This window comes from Colobus angolensis, unplaced genomic scaffold (assembly GCF_000951035.1).
Source record: "Colobus angolensis palliatus isolate OR3802 unplaced genomic scaffold, Cang.pa_1.0 Scaffold11, whole genome shotgun sequence".
Taxonomy (NCBI): Eukaryota; Metazoa; Chordata; class Mammalia; order Primates; family Cercopithecidae; genus Colobus; species Colobus angolensis.
In genome coordinates, this window is record NW_012112030.1 from 10,158,553 (window position 1) to 10,177,447 (window position 18,895).

Sequence of the window (18,895 nt, forward strand, 5' to 3'; positions counted from 1 at the left end):
GGTTGGTTATAACTCTTTTAAGTTTGAATCAGTCTGCTGTCAAATGAAGACGTGCCTTTTGCTTTATAATCTCTGTTAATTTAGGGAAATTTTTATTGCCAAAAACAAATGCCATTAGTAAATATTAACTAGATGTAATTGAAAGTAATACTTTTGGTTGGTGGATTTTTAAATGACGTCACATATGAGATAGAATGGAGTTAGGAAAGATTCTTCTTTTTTTCTTCAACAGAATATTTGACCTAATGTCAAATCTCTAAGGTCCTCTACACACAAAGTATATTTAGAGGGCAGTTGTGTAATTTTCTCCCTTTTATGTTTCTGGGGTGGTTACCTAGCAGCCCCTTTCTACCACATGCTATTTCAGGCATTTTAGAGTAGAAAATACACATAAATGTTTAGGTTAACAAAAGCACTTTGATCTTAGGGCATGGTACACCTTACATTTCCAGAAAAATGAAATACTTTGGTATATATAAGCGTATGTTTTCATTTGAATATACAGATGATTGCTTCTTAGGTTAATATTGAAGGTAGTAAGAGGTATTTGAAAATACTCGAATATGAAGAACATTTCTTGATGGGACAATTTTGATATCATGTTTCTTACAAGGCAGATATAACCATATAAACTTCATAAGATTAATTAATTGCCTGAACACCAACTATTTGTTTATTAGTACTTTGTTGATAACAAGTGTATTTTAAAATTTTAGTTTGGTGGTTATGATGCCACAAAATTTTGACACATATCCAACATATATAACTATTAAGACTAGATTACTCCAGGAATGAATACCAAGTTACTGAAGTTATTTGAAATCTTTGTGGTTTTGTAAATTTAAGATTTTGTATGTAGTTTAGAAAAGACAGATTTGAATTATTAAATAATTAGAACTATTTTTGCTTTAAATTAGGATTTGCATATGTGATAAATGTATTTAAATATTTTTAAACTTACACATTATAGAACATTTGGAAAATGTTGAAAATTAATTAACAATGCTTAGAAATAACCACTCTAAAGGTATTGGTGATTTGTGACTTCACTTTTCCATGGTTGAGCAATCTATGAATGTTTATTTATTAATTAGTTTTTCATTGGTACCATACTTTCATTTCTACTCTTTTAATGTTATGAGTGTCTTCCCATTTCATTATTCTTCTAAAATATGTTTCATGGTTACATGATACTCTATTATAATATCCCACATGATCAAATATTCTTTTTAAACACGTTTTTAAATGGTTATATATTATCTTTAAGAAGAATGTACTGTGACTTATTAAACCTTTTATTTTTTGTTTCCTGTTGTGCTTGCTCATTTCTCTATTAAAAATAATGCTACAGTGAACATTCTTGTACTATACCTCAGAATATTTCTTTGAAATTACTTTCAAAGGACTTTTAAAGTAATTAGCAAAATTAATAAAAACTTTTTTTTGGAAAGCATTTTTTATCATATTCAATACCACCATCTTATGGGTGAAAAATAGTAGCTCATTAATTTTTGATAACTAATGAAGTTGAATTTGTTGTTGTTTTATGTGTGCATTTTTTTTCATTTTCTGTGAGTTAGGTGTTTGGCTTTTTGTGTATTTTTCTATGGTGAGTGTTACTGTTTTTCTTATTTGTTAGTAACAGCTACTTACTATGGCTTTGGGGTCCTTAGCTTTTAATATTTGTCACAGTAATTTTAAAATTACCTTTTAAATGGTTTATGATTTTATATGTTAAGAAGTTTTGCATTTTTATGTTGTAAAATGTACTGCTTTTTTTTTTTTTTTTTTGAGATAGGATCTTGCTCTGCTGTGCATGCTAAAGTGCGGTGGCAGTGATCTCTGCCACTGCAGCCTCGACCTCCCAGGCTCAAGCAATTCTCCTACCTCTGGAGTAACTGAGACTACTCGTGAAGGCTATCACACCCTGCTAATTTTTTTATTTTATTTTATTTTTTTATAAACAAAGTCTCATTATGTTGCCCAGGCTGGTCTTGAACTCCAGGGATCGAGAGAGTTTCCCACCTCAGCCTCGCAAAGTGCTGAGATTACAAGCATGAGCCACCATGTCCAGCCTGCACTGCCTTTTTCCTTTGTGATTTTAACAGCACTTGTCTGCCTAGAAAATATTACCTGTTGTGAGGTGAATTATATATTTATATTGTATTTTATTTTATTATTACTGTTTTTTGAGGTGGAGTCTAGCTGTGTCTCACAGGCTGGAGTGCAGTGGTGTGATTTTGGCTCACTGTAATGCTCCACCTTCTGGCTTCCAGCGATTCTCCTGCCTCAGCCTCCCAAGTAGCTGGGATTACAGGCGTGCATCACCACGCCCTGCTTTTAGTAGAGACAGGGTTTCCCATGTTGGCCAGGCTGGTCTTGAACTGCTGACCTGAGGTGATCCGTCTGCCTCGGCCTCCCACAGTGCCAGAATTAGAGGTGTGAGCCACGGTGCACAGCCTTGTTTGTGTGTTTTGTTAATTTTTTTACTAGAACTTTTTCTGGAAGTTTTAATAAACTTAAAAAATACTCTTACATCTATGTGGACATGTCTGTATTTTGACATATTGTGTGTGAAGATAAATTACTAATTTCCATTTTTTCCAGATAGCTAGTTTCCATAGACTTGATCCATTTCTTATTGGTTTGGTTGCAAACTTATGAGCCAGATTTGAGCAAACAATTCTGATTCATATACTAGGAATATTTAACCTGGGGTCCATTAGCCTCCAGGGGTTCTACCGATCCCTTGATATTTGATATACACCATTTTATGTGAGTCTGCGTATGTGCATTTTTTCCCCCCGCCGAGATGGAGTTTCACCCTTGTTGCCTAGGCTGGAGTGTAATGGCACGATCTCAGCTCATCGCAACCTCTGCCTCCCAGGCTCAAATGATTCTTCTGCCTCAGCCTCCCGAGTAGCTGGAATTACAGGCATGTGCCACTACGCCCAGCTAATTTTGTATTTTTGGTAGAGACGGGGTTTCTCCATGTTGGTCAGGCTGGCTCGAACTGCCTACCTCAGGTGGTCTGCCTTCCTCGGCCTACCAAAGTGCTGGGATTACAGGTGTGAGCCACTGCTCCTGGCCTCGTATGTGCATTTTTCTGGGGAAAAAGTGACAGCTTTCATTAGCTCCTCAAAAGAATATATAATACATAGTTTAAACAGAGATTGACAATGACTGTATCTGGGCCTTATTCCTAGAGCATTATTGCATTGTTTTATTTGCTGTAGGACTGTACACAATTTAAATATGTGTTTGTAGTGCTATGTCCTATATAAAATGCAGTACCCACTCACAAGTCTATTTTACAATTTTTTTTGCTGATTTTGGCTGTTTTTGCAGATGAACTTTAGGTTCATTTGGTTAATTAAGAAAAGAAAAAGCTAGCTAATGGTTTTGGTTACAATTCCATTAAATTTACATTGGGTGAATTTATAACCTTATACTATTTTTTTTTTTTTAATTCATGAGTATTACACCCTTCCTGTAGACTACCAAAATGTACTATTTGCTAGGAACTCTGGGAGAATTTGTGGTGTCTGTGACTTTTCGGGAAGATGTTTTCTTGGTGCAGCTATAATTTTAGTAGGGATGATTTAGGAGACGATATAAGATTATATTTCTGTTTTTAATCTGCCTTAGGACATGATGACATAAAAGTAGTGTCAGTATGAAGTTAGACATGGTAAAAATAAGTCGCAAAGTAAAGTATCGTACAGTATTTGAAATCAAAATCCTTTTTTATTAAAGACAATTTGAAAAGGTACCTTATTCCTTTTCTGGCCAGGGTGGACCTTAATCTCATAATAAAGATAAAAAAATTTTATTTTAATTTCCTTGGTATCATTAAATTATTATATTTTCTCATAAGGATGTTTCCCTAATTATTAGAATAAGTTTATTCTCTATTAAATCTCTTTTTTATGCTGATTGCATTGAAAAAGATTATCTCCATTAATAAGGATGTATTTCAGCTGTAATTCTACTTTCTATCTTAAATAATTGATTCAGGAGTCAGTTTATTGCCAAAATATCATTTTTATTGAACTAAACTTGTAAATTAGTGGAGGCATGAAAAGAAGAAATCAAGGAAATATAGAACTCTAATGATAAAATATTATTGGCTTTATGAAAATAAATCTAGAAACTAGATATAAAATATTAAGATATTTCCTTTAGTGGAACTCTCTTTTAAAATTCTTGCATGTTTGACCTTATATTTTATTAGAGAGGCCAAGACTATTTAAACGTTGGTTTACCATGTTCTTTCTCAGATTGTCCTGCCATCCACAGAGTAAATCAGGGGCTTCTCCAGGCATTTTAATTTGTTGAAAACAAAACTAAATTTTTTATCGACGATTTCAGCTTGTGTGGTGGAAACCATTTTGTACTGGAGACAGAGAGTGAGTGCTGGGGAGCATTTTCAGTTAAGAATGGGTAGATCAGGGCTGCTAGTGCTTGTTTATATGGTGTGAATGTTTTCAATTTTAAGTTTCGATCATTTGGATTTTAGAATCTTTAAGAGGATGACTCAGGTACCTCAGCCACTTTTCAAAAAAATGCCAGAGGCCTAAGGGAACTGTTATTACCTTCCTGAGATTCTTTATAGTTGACCTATATGAATATGAGAATCTGGGAAATGAAGATGACTTATTAAACCATCAGAAATATGCACTTATTCATGTCTGTAGTTTTCCATTGCTCAGAGTATTATAAGAAACATTTTGTGTTCTTTTATATCCAATAACTGGTAGTAACTAGCTGTGTTTAGGAGAGAGGACCCCCTTGTATGATGGTGATGTGAGGCAGTAATGCCATAATGTCTTACTATGTATGATCCGTTCTCCCTATCTTTGTTGTTTGTATAGCTCTATGCTACTTGGGGGAAATATTATCTGGTTTGGTACCTAGAAATTATGTGTCCGTCACTCCTGGCACTTTAACATTCTAATAAGAAATTTGATTTGTATGTTAGAATAGTTATCCCCAGAACTGTCAAAACTGTAAAAGGAACTTTCTTTGGTTCAGTAATTCTCAATGATATTGCCTACCATTTTGTAGAAGGATAAAGCTAAAAGATGGAAAGGGAATCTGCTGTTTTGAGGACCAGGAGAGTTTGATGGAACAGGAAAGAATGACTTGACTGCTGCAACTCATTCCCAGCTAAGGCTTTGGAGCCTTAGATGTATATCTGCCATGTTACTCTTATTAGATAGAATGTCATAGGAAAAGAAAGAAATAGGAAAAAGCATGTAAGGGAAAAGAGGGACCACTTTTGAACTCTTTTATTTCCTTTTAGGTGGTAAATATCTGAAGTGAATTCGATTAGAGTGAAAACTAAGCTGCCACAGTATAGGAGACTCCATTTCTGTTGTTTAAAGATGATAAGTGTTTTTTTCTCATGTAACCATGCAAAGTAAGACTGTTTAGAGTTGATAAGTGATTTTGCTGTAACATATGGCTTCCATCACTAGCTGAAACATGATTACTCTCTAGTTCTACTAGCTAGAGGCAAGGAAGAAAGAACAATGGGAGTGCATACTCTTTCTTTTGAGAGCATGATATGGAAGTGGCACATAGCACTTTGACTCATGGTTTATGTGTGATCATTTAGTCATTGGGACATATTTAGCTGGGAAAGGAAGTCTGGGAAATATATCTAGCTGGATAATCATATACTTAGCTAAAACTAGAGAATGTTATAAAAGAGAAATGGATATTAATGAATAGCATTTTCTGCTATATAAGGAATTGGGAGAAGTGGTTTCAAAGTACTTCATAATTTGATACTGAAAACTATTTCTCTGTTTTAAGATTTAGGTTCCGTTATAGTGTAACTCTGTATATCTTCCATTGAAATTGTATTTTGAGGGTTTTGTGTTCATGATTTGTGACTGGGGTCCCAGTTATTATAAATATTTATATTTGATAGAATTCTTCTCCTCTCTGCTTGCTACTGAAAACATTAAATTATGATTAGTTTTGCAAGATTTGGAATTCCTAATTTTTAAAACTCAGTGTAGTATTTTTGAACTTTACAGGTTAACTTGCTTAATTCAAAAGGACTGTAGATGAATTGAGTGACAAATGTTTGAATAGTTTATGTTTGCATTATTTTATCCAGATTATTTTTTCTCTGTTTATAACTGTATGTATAAAATATACCTTTTCTGTGATGGAAAATGCGACTTTTTTTTTTTTTTTTTTTAATTGAGACTAGGGTCTCACTCTGTCAGCCAGGCTGGAGCGCAGTGGTGTGATCATGGCTCACTGTAACCTTGACCTCCTGGGCTCAAGGGATCCTCCTAACTCAGCCTCCTAGGTAGCTTGGACTACAGGCACATGCCACCATGCCCAGCTAATTTTATAATTTTTTTTTTTTTTGTGGAGATGGGGGTCTTGCCATGTTGCTCCGTCTGGTCTTGAACCCCTATGCTCAAGCAATCCTCTCCTCTTGGCCTCCCAAAATGTTGGGATTACAGGTGTGAGCCACTGTGCCTGGCCAAAAATGTGACTTCTAAGGGCATTGTAATATACACTGGTAAAAAGATCGTTGTTGTAAATTCTCTGCATATAGGCAAAACTTAACTGATTAATAAGTAGTTAAAAGTAGCTTTCTATGGAATATGACAAGTAAAACAATAGATATTTTTATAGGGTACAGAAAGTGGTGAGAGTGTTGGAAGGATATCAAGGAGATTTTACGGGAGTTGTATTTTAAACGATGAATTAGATAATACTAGTAAAGGGAATAAATAGTATGTTCAAAATCTCAGAGGCCAGAAAGAAAGGTAGTGTGTTAGGAGAACTCTTAATAACTCTGTGATACATATCCTTGGTTTTTGTGAATAAAAGTCGTAGTTGCCATGGCACCCACATAATATGCCTAATAAAGCATGTCGTTACTCTCAGCTGGAAATTCTCTAATTTCTCTTTGCTTTACTTTATATATATATTTAGAGGCATTTATTCCTTTCTACTTTTATGTTTATAGTTATTTGTGTAGTACTTTATAAGCTTCCTGGGATTAGGAATCATATCTTATTGATATATCTGACAATTTTTTAAGACAAATTCTAAGGTATGATAAGACCACTATTAAAAGTATAAGATTGCTTTCTACCATGCCTCCCTTAATATTCAATAAATACTTGCTTATCAAAAGAATAAAATTCCTACATTTTAGGTGGAGGTGAAAAAAAGGGAATGAGATATTTTAATTATTTTCTTTTATTTAACTCATTATTCACAGATGTCAGAACTTTTTAAAAAATCAGACATGTAATTTACTCAAATGGCAAATACCCACATGATAAATTGGCATATGGGAAGATTTGACAGGCACTTTATGTATGAAAAATTATAAATAATCAGTTTTAGGAAAAAAAAATCTTCAATGTCATTCATTAAGAACCAGAAGAAAATTAAGAAAACAAGGAAGCACCTTTGCTTGCTTATTAGTAAAAAGTTTCTAAAATATGACTGTGAAGATCCTGCATATATAAATTAATAAGGGTTTGAGGAAAAGATGGAATGATATTATTTTGTATTTTAGGTTTATATAATCCTCTTCCTCCACCAAACTTACTTTAAATGATCTAAACGTTGAAAGATAAAAGTAAATAAATAAATGAAGAAAGAAAATAAGAACAAAAGAAAAGACAAAGAATTTTCCTAAAATCAGTTAGTTACATAGTGAAGTGGAAAGAACAGTAGTTTTGTATTGGGACCTTAGTGTCTCCTCTCAGTGTTCTTTATCTTTAAAATGTGGGGTTACCTCCTACAGGGTAGCGTTGTGAGGGTTAAATATGATTAGATATGTAAAATGCTTAGCATCTGTGCCTCACACATATCTCTAGTTTTAATCAATTGGTGAATCAATTAGTCATTCATGAATATTTATTAAGAAGCAGCTATGTTCAGGGAGCCTTGCAATGCAGGGAGATGTATAGAAAATAATATTCTTGATTTCTGGAGCTAGAATTTAAATGCATTTAAAAAGTAACTTGGAAAGGTGGGTTTCATAATACCACTCACTAGTAAGGTAAATAAGCATTTAGGAAAGTAGTTTACTTGTAAAGGTTTGTGATGGAGACCAGTTTTAGGACTGACTCATTAAAAAACAAATGGATATTTAAAGGAAGAAAACCCACAAGATTACTAAATTCACTAAATTTACAGTAAACATCTTCCTGGTGAAAAAGCAGCGATTTTCTCACATTAATTGTCAGATCTGCAAGGTTTGGCAGTGTTCATCATTGGCAAAGTTAGGGATGAAGACATTTTGGGCACTAAATCCACATAGAATTACTCCTTGCTCTCCTTTTAAAAAATCTGCTGGACATGTTCACTCAAAATTGATACCAAGTATCATTTTTCATCCATAGCCCTTCCTTGAAATCAAGCTGCAACCTCTTAAGGCACAGATTTGGCCATAAAGTTTGTTAAATGATTTTCTGATTCACATATGTCTATTGAGGTGTTGACCTATAATACAGTAAGACATCCCTATTGTGTGCTTAACAAAACTATGTCCATTTGATATGAAGAGTTAACCTCTGTATGGATGTTTTGTGAAGTACTACAATTGACTTATTTATTAGCTTGTCTCCACTATCAGGAACCGAGTCATCTGACTTATCTCAATGAGCTTTCATCCACAGTACCTATAATTGTAGGGTATCTTGGAGTTTTCTGAGATTCCCACATTTGTCAGTATTCCAGGTTTTTTGGGAAATACTATTCTTTATTCCCTTCAAAGCTTGGAATCTAGAAGCTATAGAAGAGATACTAAATTGATTTTTTGTGAAGATTTATTAGGCATGATTTCTGTATTTAAGATGCAGTCCTTGAGAGGCTGAGGCAGGAGAATCATTTGAATCTGGAAGGCAGAGTTTGTAGTGAGCCAAGATTGCACCACTGCGCTCCAGCCTGGGCGACAGAATAAGACTCCATCTAAAAAAAAAAGAAAAAAAGATGCATTTTTTGTTCCCTGTCATACCTAATTAAAGGAAATTTGTGTTTATTTATTTATTTGTTTGTTTTTTTGAGACAGTGTCTTGCTCTGTTGCCCAGGCTGGAATACAGTGTCATGATCTTGTCTCACTGCAACCTCTACCTCCCAGACTCAGGCAATTCTTGTGCTTCAGCCTCCCGAGTAGCTGGGATTACAGGCATGCACCATCATGCCCTGCTAATTTGTGTATTTTTAGTAAAGATGGAGTTTCACCATGTTGGCCAGGCTAGTCTCGAACTCCTGACCTCAAGTGATCTGCCCGCTTCGGCCTCCCAAAGTGCTCTGCTTATAGACGTGAGCCACTGAGCCCAGCCTGAAATTCATTTTTAAATTTCACATTTCCAGTGTGGCTATGGTTACAAATTTGATTTATCCAACTTTTTTTTTTTTTTTTGAGACAGAGTCTCGCTCTGTCACCCACATTGGAGTGCAGTGGCGCAATCTCGACTCACTCCAATCTTTGCCTCCCGGGTTCAAGTGATTCTCCTGCTTCAGCCTCCCGAGTAGCTGGGATTACAGGCGCCCACCACCACACCAAGCTTATTTTTCTATTTTTAGTAGAGATGGGGTTTCACCATGTTGGTCAGGCTGGTCTCGAACTCCTGACCTCAAGAGGATCACCTCAGGTGATCTACCTGCCTCAGCCTCCCAAAGTGCTGGGATTACAGGCATAAGCCACCGTGCCTGGTCTGACTTACCCAATTTTATACTGGTAGGAAGGAGAACAGATTCTTATTGAAACTATGTAAACTGAGTCATAAAAAGTAAAAAGATTGAGTTATGATACTTCATACAATATTTAATAGTTGTTCTAAGCAGTCTCTGGACAAGGCTGAACAACATATTCTGTATTTTTCATTTTCTTTTTTTTTGAAATGAAATCTTGCTGTGTCGCCCACGCTGGAGTGTGGTGGCACGAACTTGGCGCGTCGCAACATCCGCCTTCAGGGTTCAAGCGATTCTCCTGCATCAGCCTCCCGAGTGGCTGGGATTAAAGGCACATGCCACCACATCCAGCTAATTTTTGTATTTTTAGTAGAGACAGGGTTTCGCCATGTTGGCCAGGCCGGTCTCCAGCTTGACCTCAGGTGATCTGCCTACCTCGGCCTCCCAAAGTGCTGGGATTACAGGTGTGAGCCTCCATACCCGGCCCTATATTCAGTATTTTTCTACAGAATCATTCATAAAATGTTTTTGGTGGCTGCTTTAGCTTATAACCTATGTTAAAACCTTTCACAGGATATTTTTCCCCCTGATCTCTGAGGGGGAAAGATATTACTATTTCTATAAAGTACACCTTAAGTTGGAGGTTAGAGATAGATTGAGAAGAAAGTATTCTTCTCTTATGACCATTTAAAATAAAATATTAACCACAATTAAATCATTCATTTAGTCTTAGGTAATTCTTGTTTTTTTGATCTTGTGTTAAGCAACCTACTTACACAGAATTGACTGGTCTGTACAACCTAACCGTGAAAATCATGACCCATTCCCTTGATACAGTTATGACAGTTGTTGATTCATGATGTCAGCTTTATACCAGGATGCCTGCATTTATGAGTCTCTTCCATGTAAATAGTAATAGTTAAGACGATTTGGTACAGTTACTAATAATCTTTTGATGTTTATTTAAAAGACTTAATTTATAAGACACATTTCCTCAGGTACAGTGACAGCAAAAATCTTGACTCATGTTTAGTTCTTGAGTGTCACTGCTCCTGTGGCCTAGTTGCTCACTTTATCTTGTATATAACTGTCATCTGTATAATTTTATTCACCATTGATACAGTTTGGATCCGTATCCCTACCCAAATCTAATGTTAAATCGTAATCCTCTATGTTGGAGGTGGGGCTTGGTGGGAGATAATTGGGTCATGGGGTGGATTTTTCATGAATCGTTTAGCACCATCCCCCTTGGTACTGTCCTCCGCAATAGTGACTGAGTTCTTGTGAGATTAGGTCATTTAAATAGTGTGTAGCACCTCTTTTCTTTCTCTTGTTCTTGCTTCTGCCATGTAATGTGCATGCTCCCCCTTTGCCTTCCATCATGTTTGTAAATTTCCTGAGCCCTCACCCCGAGAACCCAAGCAGATACCACTGTACTTCCTATACAGCCAGCAAAACTGTGAGCCAATTAAACTTTATTTCTTAATAAGTTACCCATTTTCAAGTATTTCTTTATAGCAATGCAAGAATGGACTAATACAACCATTAGTGAAGATTTCCTTACCTGTCTTCTAGAACCCTTGTTTTCTAAATGCTATGTCTTTTTATCGACTTACTCTGTCCTTGGCAGGAGAATTCTTAGAATTTTCCCTGCTGGTAGAAAGCTACACATTCTCCGGTAGCTTTTTGAGAAAGGGTGCATGGGAGATACAGGTTTTAAAGACAATGCATGTTTGAAAAATGTCATTCTATATTTTCATGCTTGATTGATAGTTTGGCTGGGTATAGAATTCTAGGTTGAAATTCTTTTCCTTCAGAATTTTAAAGACACTGCTCCATTATTTTCTTCCTACTATTATCACCACTGAGAAATCTGAAGCCATTCTGATTTCTGATTTCTCCTCTCAGTGGAAGCTTATAGAATTGATTATTAGTCTTTAGTCTTACGGCATTTCAATGGAAGGTGCCCTTGTGTGGATCTGTTTATTATGGTCTGCTGGCATACTTTGGGCTCTTTTGGTCTGGAAATTCTTGCCCTTCAACTCTGGAAAGTTTTCTAAATGATTTCATTGGTGATGTCTTTGTGTGTGTGTGTGTGTGTGTGTGTGTGTCATTCCAATTTGAATTTTTTAATGGATACTCCAATTGTATCTTTTCTTCTGATTTACAATTTTGCCTTTTTGCTAAGGTTGGTTTCTTCAGCTTTATTATCCTGTCCTTCTATTGAGTTTTTCATTTTTTTCTATCATGTTCTTAATTTTCATTCCTTATCTGTAGCATTCTGTTCTTCACTCAAGAATGTAACATCTTGTCTGTTATATTAATTTTTTTGGAAGTTTTCTTATTCCTGCATAGTCTATTGCTTCATGTATTTTTTTTGTTTTCGTTTTCCTTTGGTTTCTCTCATGTTGGAAACTTTTCTCAATTGCCTTCCTTAGCTAGCTGCATAATGTGATGTGGAAGATTAAAAAGTTGATTGCCTTATCTAAATTAGACAGTTTTAAACTTCCCTTTAGGCTGATCTGGGTGAGCCATTTTGGGAGAGTTCTGCAGAGACCTTAGGTCTTACGTCTTGTGCTGGTCAGACACCCCCAGAGAATAGTCTTCCATTTTTGTAAATAGAGAAATAGGCTCTGATTGCCAACACTCTGGGAGATTCATGAAGAGGAGTAGGGATCTCTGCAATCAGGACTTAGTCCTTCTCTTTTTTATATAGTACTCTCAGTTTTTTTTTTTCCTAGAGAGAATCTCATTCAAGCTCAGGCTGGAGTGCACTGGCACGACCTTGGCTCACTGCAATCTCTGCCTCCTAGACCAAGGGATTCTCCTGTCTCAGCCTCCCGAGTAGCTGGGATGACAAGTGTGTGCCACCACGCCTGGCTAATTTCTGTATTTTTAGTAGAGATGGGGTTTCACCATGTTGGCCAGCCTGGTCTTGAACTCCTGACTTCAGTTGATCCACCTGCCTTGGCCTCCCAAAGTGCTGGGATTACAGGCAAGAGCCACCGTGCCTGGCCAGGTACTCTCATTTTTAACTGCAGATGTTGTCTTCAGACTTTTGTTAGGGTTGGGAGGAGCAGATAGTCACTGTTAAATGTGTTTGGTAAAGGCATCTAAGATATCTTTCTGCTTCTTAAACAGCAGTCACGATTTTGGCCATTTTATCCTTCTTTCTGGTCCCTTCACTCTGATTTTCAAAGGTGCTTACTTAGTTCTTCTACTTCCTATGATTTTTCAGGTTTCTGCCAGGTAAATTGGATTGGTTCTTAACTTGTTACCACTGCAGCTTGGAATATTGTGTTTTAGGGATTGCTACGTTAGTTACAGCTGGTCCTGCTTATTTGTTTATTTATTTTTGAGACCAAGTCTCACTCAGTCGTCTAGGCTGGAGTACAGTAGCTTGATCTTGGATCACTGCAGCCTCCACCTCCCAAGTTCAAGCAGTTCTTGTGCCTGAGCCTCCCTGAGTAGCTGGGACTACAGGTGCACCACCACACCTGGCTGATTTATGTATTTTAGTAGAGACGGGGTTTTGCCATCTTGGTCAGGCTGGTCTGGAACTCCTGGCCTTGAGTGGTCTGCCCACTTTGGCCTCCCAAAGTGTTGGGATTACAGGAGTGAGCCATCACGTCTGGCCGGTCCTGTTTATTTTTCAGCTTCCCAAATCTTTGTGGCTGTTACCTCTTATTTCTCTCTGTTTTTTCGGATTTATGCCTAAAAAAAAGAACAAAACAAAACTTTATTGTAGTTTTAGTGGGATTTGAGGGAGTGAAATTAGGTGTTCTTAGGTCATCATCTTAATACCATTCTAACATGCCTTTTAGATTTTAATATGTGTAATGTTAATAATAACTTACAATTAGAGCATCTTAATTAAATAAAACATATTTCCTCTCAACCAAATACAGTGAAACTTTTTCTTTAGATGCTATAGTTTTCAATAATTTGCATATGCAAAGTTTTCAAATAGTATAATATATATAAAATGTAATGGTTGACTAGAGTTAATTCTAGTTGTTTTTTTTTCTTTCATTACTAATTATGTGACTCCTGGCAAATGATTACATTCACTGGTCATAAAATTTGAGATTGTAGCACTCTTATTTTACATGGTCATTGTAAGAGGGAAATAAAAATAAATTGAATGCCGCTTGAGCAACATAGTGAGACATTATCTCTACAGAAAATTTAAAAAATTTGCCAGTTGTGGTGGTGTGCACCCGTGGTCCCAGTTACTCCAGAGGCTGAAGTGAGAGAGTCTCTTGAGCCCAGAAAGTTGAGGCTGTAGTAAGCTGAGCCATGATTGCACCACTGCACTCCAGCCTGTCTACAAACAAATAAACGAAAAAACAAAAAGACTTGTGAAAGTGCTGATTTTTAATTAGGAAAAGATTAAACATTAGATAGTCATGGAATTGTTTCCTGAACATTAGAAATTGGTTGCAAGTATTTATGCTTCTATAAATAAACAACGATTGGTCTCCTTACAAATGGCCCTATATAAAACAAATTTCTTATAATCTGTGACATTATACAATCAAGCTGAATCCTGCTTTTTTAGTAATATTAATAAAACTTAAATCACTTATGTTTCCTGTAGATTTTCTCAGAGTCATCTATCATAAGCACATAGTAGCTCCTATGTAGTTCCTGAGAAGTGCCCTACAAAAGTTGTTTTTCCATCTTGGATTCTGAAGTGCAGATGTTTTTAGGCCAAGACTAAAATCTTAGTAGACATATTAGTTGACTTCTTCTTAGAAAGTAGGAGTTGGGATCCTAAAAATGAAGGTTCTTTTGAGGTTTTTGTGGTAGAAACAAAAACACTGAGAATTTTAGCTCACTATTTATTGAGCAAATAATTGTGTTTTATCCTATGGAAGAGAATGGAAAATGAATTAAGATGTGATTTATATCCTTATATAAAGATTATTTGCATAAAGATACAAGTAATGAAATGTGGTAAGTATGATGATGATATGCGTAAAAGATATTGAGAGAGTAATGATACCTGGTTTGGGGATGTGCATAGTAAGGAGAGAGTAAGTAAAGAATTGTCAGTGATAGGGTAATATAGGTTGAATCATGTAGAGGATATATCAAGTAAACTGTAATAGGATAGTTTCTTTGGGATAAAGATTTTGGCCTCGACACTGTTTTATCTGAAAAACAGCCTAATTATTTTCCTTTTCTAAACTGTTTCATCAGACACAGAAACAGAACCAATGTGTGAAGGGATGGATGAAGCTCTGTCAGCTGGTACTAAGTGTTGTCTAGGTTGCATTTCTGCTTGTATCAGTTTTGTGAAATTTTAGTCTTATTGGAGAATTTTGGATTTTCAGATTAGGGATGTCCAACCTGTATTATTAGTAGCCGCAGCTTTCTGTTGGTAGACTATGTTTAGACTAAGAAAAAAGTAGTAAGGATTTACATTGGAAAAGTATTTGACAAGAGAAGGGAGGCTTGAAGGCTTTAACAGTGTGTTCCGTAATTTAAATCTTTGTGGATCAGACTTCCTAAAAACAATTTCTTACATTCCAGAATGTAAGAAAGGGTTCATTAGACAGCTCTGAATATTTTGGCTATTTGTACCTTCTTTCCCCGCCCCCCAATTAAACATAGATTCCAGTGCTTACAGTAATATCAGTTCTGTTCCAGCCCTTTTCAGTTTACCAAATCTTGCTTTTGTTTTTAATTATATTATTTATTTATTTATTTTTTGAGACAGAATCTGGCTTTGTTGACCAGACTGGATGGAGTTCAGTGGTTAAGTTCACTGTAGCCTTGAACTTCTGAGCTCAAGTGATCTTCCTGCATCAGCCTCCTGAGTAGCTGGAGCTATAGGTTCATATCACCACACCTGTTAATGTTTAAAAAATTTTTTTTTTGTAGAGACAGAGATCTCGCTTTGTTGCCAGGCAGGTCTCAAACTCCTGGCTTTAGGAGAGCCTTCCTCCTCAGCCTCCCAGAGTATTGGGATTATAGGCGTGAGCCACCGTGCTTGGCCTAAGTCTTGCTTTTAATGAAGTCTTTGCTTAAGAATCACAGTTATATTTTTGAAGAATTAATATGACTTGCATCAAGTATAACTTTTTTTTTTTTCTGATATACTTAAAGCAGTTGTTACATTATTCATTTTGCCTCATGGAAAATACATAAGGACCTTTTAAAGATAAGTAATTTAAAAAACTTTTATTATGGAAAATTTCAAATATATGCTGAAATAGAGTGAGATAATGAATTCTGTGTGCCCATTGCTCAGCTTGAACCATTGTCAAGTGATAGGGCCAATCTCGCTTTAGCTATATCCCTATTACCCCCCTATACCCTTAAAACGTTTTAGTAAATACCTATATTTAGTGATGGATAGAGACAAAATACACAGGTTAGCTAAATTTTAGGAAGGTAGACTGAGGAAGAGAAAGAAAACGTGGATTCTATCGCTGATGTGAACAGGTTCTCTCTGTGCTTTTGTCCTTCCCTTCTCTTTGATTGATGTGTTTCTGCCAACCCACATTTGTTGGATCTCAAATTTGTCTTCCTAATAATACCTATTATTAGACTGAGTTTTTACCTTTTTTTAAAATTCCCTTCTTTCCATCAGAAAGAATCTATAATTCTTTGTTTTTATTTGCTGTTTTTATTTGCTTTTTACTCACATCAAAATGTTGGGAGGTCTGTGTCAGGGCAGGAAATGTAATTTGCCCTGGGACTAAACACTCACCTGGGGATGTTAATGTTTGTGACCATTTGTACTACTGAAGAGAAGAAGTTGTTTTTATATCTATGGTAAATTACTCAAAATAAGCTTTTTGCCATCTTCTAGAGACCCTGTTGTCAAGGTTCAAAAATTTAATTGTAGGCTTTAACTGTTCTGCTAGATTTGAGCACTTTGGGGCTTAGATTCTGTGGAGAAAATCTTTAGCCTTCTATAAATTGAAATTAACTTGATCAATCAAGCCATTTTCAGGATTTAAACACTTTTCTAGAAATTATAAAATTGAAATTCTTTTCATGATAAAACTATAAAAGGTGAAAAAAAAACAAAAAACAAAAAAAGGCCTTGAGCAAGGTTTAACTTTTTTTTTTTTTTTTTCTGGACTGAAATGGAGGCTTTCTTTCAAGCGAATTCCCTGATGTTTGCTCTGTGTGATTTGGCTCTATCTCTGTAACTGCTAATATGTGGCATGGATTTCAAGTTGTTTGGGATCTGGATTTGCCCAAAGTCTGTATTGCAAGACGGGATTCACAGGCATTATGTTACAAAACTGGCTTGCTGCCTTCTGTTTTCTTTTTCTGTGTCCTGTGTAGCTGCATTGTTTGTTGCAGTATATGCACTGGCTGTTGTCTATGTTCAGTTTCCTGCAGGCTGACAAAGTGGGAGGGGCTTTGTTTGTTACATAGCTGAGTTTTCACTGTGTGAGTTCTTGAGTGCACATTGCAGCCATCTTAATTACACTTTTGTGCAACTGAGACTGTGCAGCTGTCTCAAAATGGCTGCTAACCTAGTCTTTGTAGCTGCTTAGGCAGCAAGTATGCCAGTGAGGAGACTTGTCACATGCATCAGGACCAGAGGTAAGAACCAATTACTCTTTATCTTTAAACATTCTCATTTTTTTCTTTTTAAAAAAGGAATTTAACTGAGTTTACTTAGAAGGGTGAACTTAGAACTTGGTTTTTAAAAAGTTGAAATGTTTGGTAGAACCTTTAAGCCTTTATTATGGAAACAGTACATAGCATGGTGGGGTCAAAGGTTAAATTCTTGTAATTTCTCACCATTTTATGTTCTGTCATTGCCAGAACATTTGATCACCACAGTAGTGCTTTTCTGGCCCTAATTAATGTAATATTCCTTTTGTGTAGTCTTTTTTAGTGTGTTTGGTATTTATTTGTAGAAATTAAAACAATATATTATCCGAATAGATTTTTTTTAAAGGATCCATAAATAAGCCTTGTTTTGCACAAAGACTACAATATTTCTAGGTTTTTGTGAGGTATTGTGTGGAAGCTTTTTGGGAAGAAGGGTAATTATATAAAGCATGAAAAAAATTTTTTAATACTGTCCAAAATCTTTTTTTGGCATTATGAGTTCCAATTCTTTCTCATCATGCTGCCTCCTCCCAGTATCCAACTCTTAGACATTTTTAATGCTGCTTTGCTTCTTTGTTCAAATTACTTTTTGCTTAGGTTGGCATTCAGATTCAGATTTTGAATTTAGAAATAAATTCACATCTAGTCATGGATACCTCTTCTTAAAAAATATATCTAATGTATTCAAATTCCATCAGAGCTGAAGTACTCAGTTGTTTTAGTTAATTAAGTGATGTTATTATGTTCATTTTAGTCTTAATTTAAACCTGTAGTATATTTAAAAGAAATATAGCTCAATGATTTTGTAAATTTGATTTAAAAAAATTTAAAAAGCTTTCTTAACATTGTTCTGGAGTAGAAATGTTTATTGAGATATTGTAAGTCTGTGGTTACCCAGAAAGATGGGAGAATGAAATTCTTATTCACGTAGTATTTCAGATAGCAGGAAAAAAAAAGCATACTTTAAGCAGCAATACTTAAATTGCAGTACCTATTAAAATCTTTTTTAGCAGGTATAATATACTCCTGGTTTTGTCCGTAGAGTATTAAGAATATATCCCTGACTTATATGACATAGAGCAGTAAGTTCTAAATTTCTGAGTAGAGCAGCTTTCTAAAAACAGAAACTTTTTTCAGGTTAAACTCTTAGGGAGGATTCCAGTATATAAGAGGGATACTTATGGTTTCTGCTTAATTCTGCAAGGCTTAAGAAACAAAAGGACACATGTAATATTTTATTGTTATGTACTTATTTTATATTGTAAACTTATTCATATGCCATGTGTATTTAGTAAAATGAGAATCATTTTGCTATTAAGATAAACAAAACTTTGAAACGAGATCATATCTGACAATTACAATTTTATATTAGATCCAGATCTAGTTCACTTATTTGTAGAACCTTGGCCTCTTAAGGCACTGTGGAATTCAGTTTGAAAATTATTCTAAAATGTATCTTCTTTATGCTGTTTTTTGATGTTCATGAAGATGGAATATAAGATCTATATGTACATGACTTAACAGTTTAAAATTGTTGCCTTGTCACAGCCTTGTGTTTATATTTGTTTTCGTTACTTTTTTTTAAACAAAATAATTGTTTTTCCTAACTGAATCAATGTC

At 35.4% G+C, this 18,895-nt stretch overlaps 1 protein-coding gene across 3 annotated transcripts in view; it reads left to right on the top strand.

Annotated features, from left to right (window-relative positions):
• ATF7IP (activating transcription factor 7 interacting protein) overlaps nucleotides 1-18,895 on the top strand; it is a 136,333-nt gene that overhangs the window by 1,503 nt on the left and 115,935 nt on the right. The window contains exon 1 of one of the 3 annotated variants that reach the window (XM_011954148.1): nucleotides 16,924-17,260. The exons of the other annotated variants lie outside the window; for them this stretch is intronic. Within the exon in view, the coding sequence (XP_011809538.1) occupies nucleotides 17,244-17,260 (17 nt within the window). The 5' untranslated portion in view covers nucleotides 16,924-17,243. Of the gene's footprint in view, nucleotides 1-16,923; nucleotides 17,261-18,895 lie in introns of those variants that run through there. 3 annotated transcript variants of the gene reach the window in all.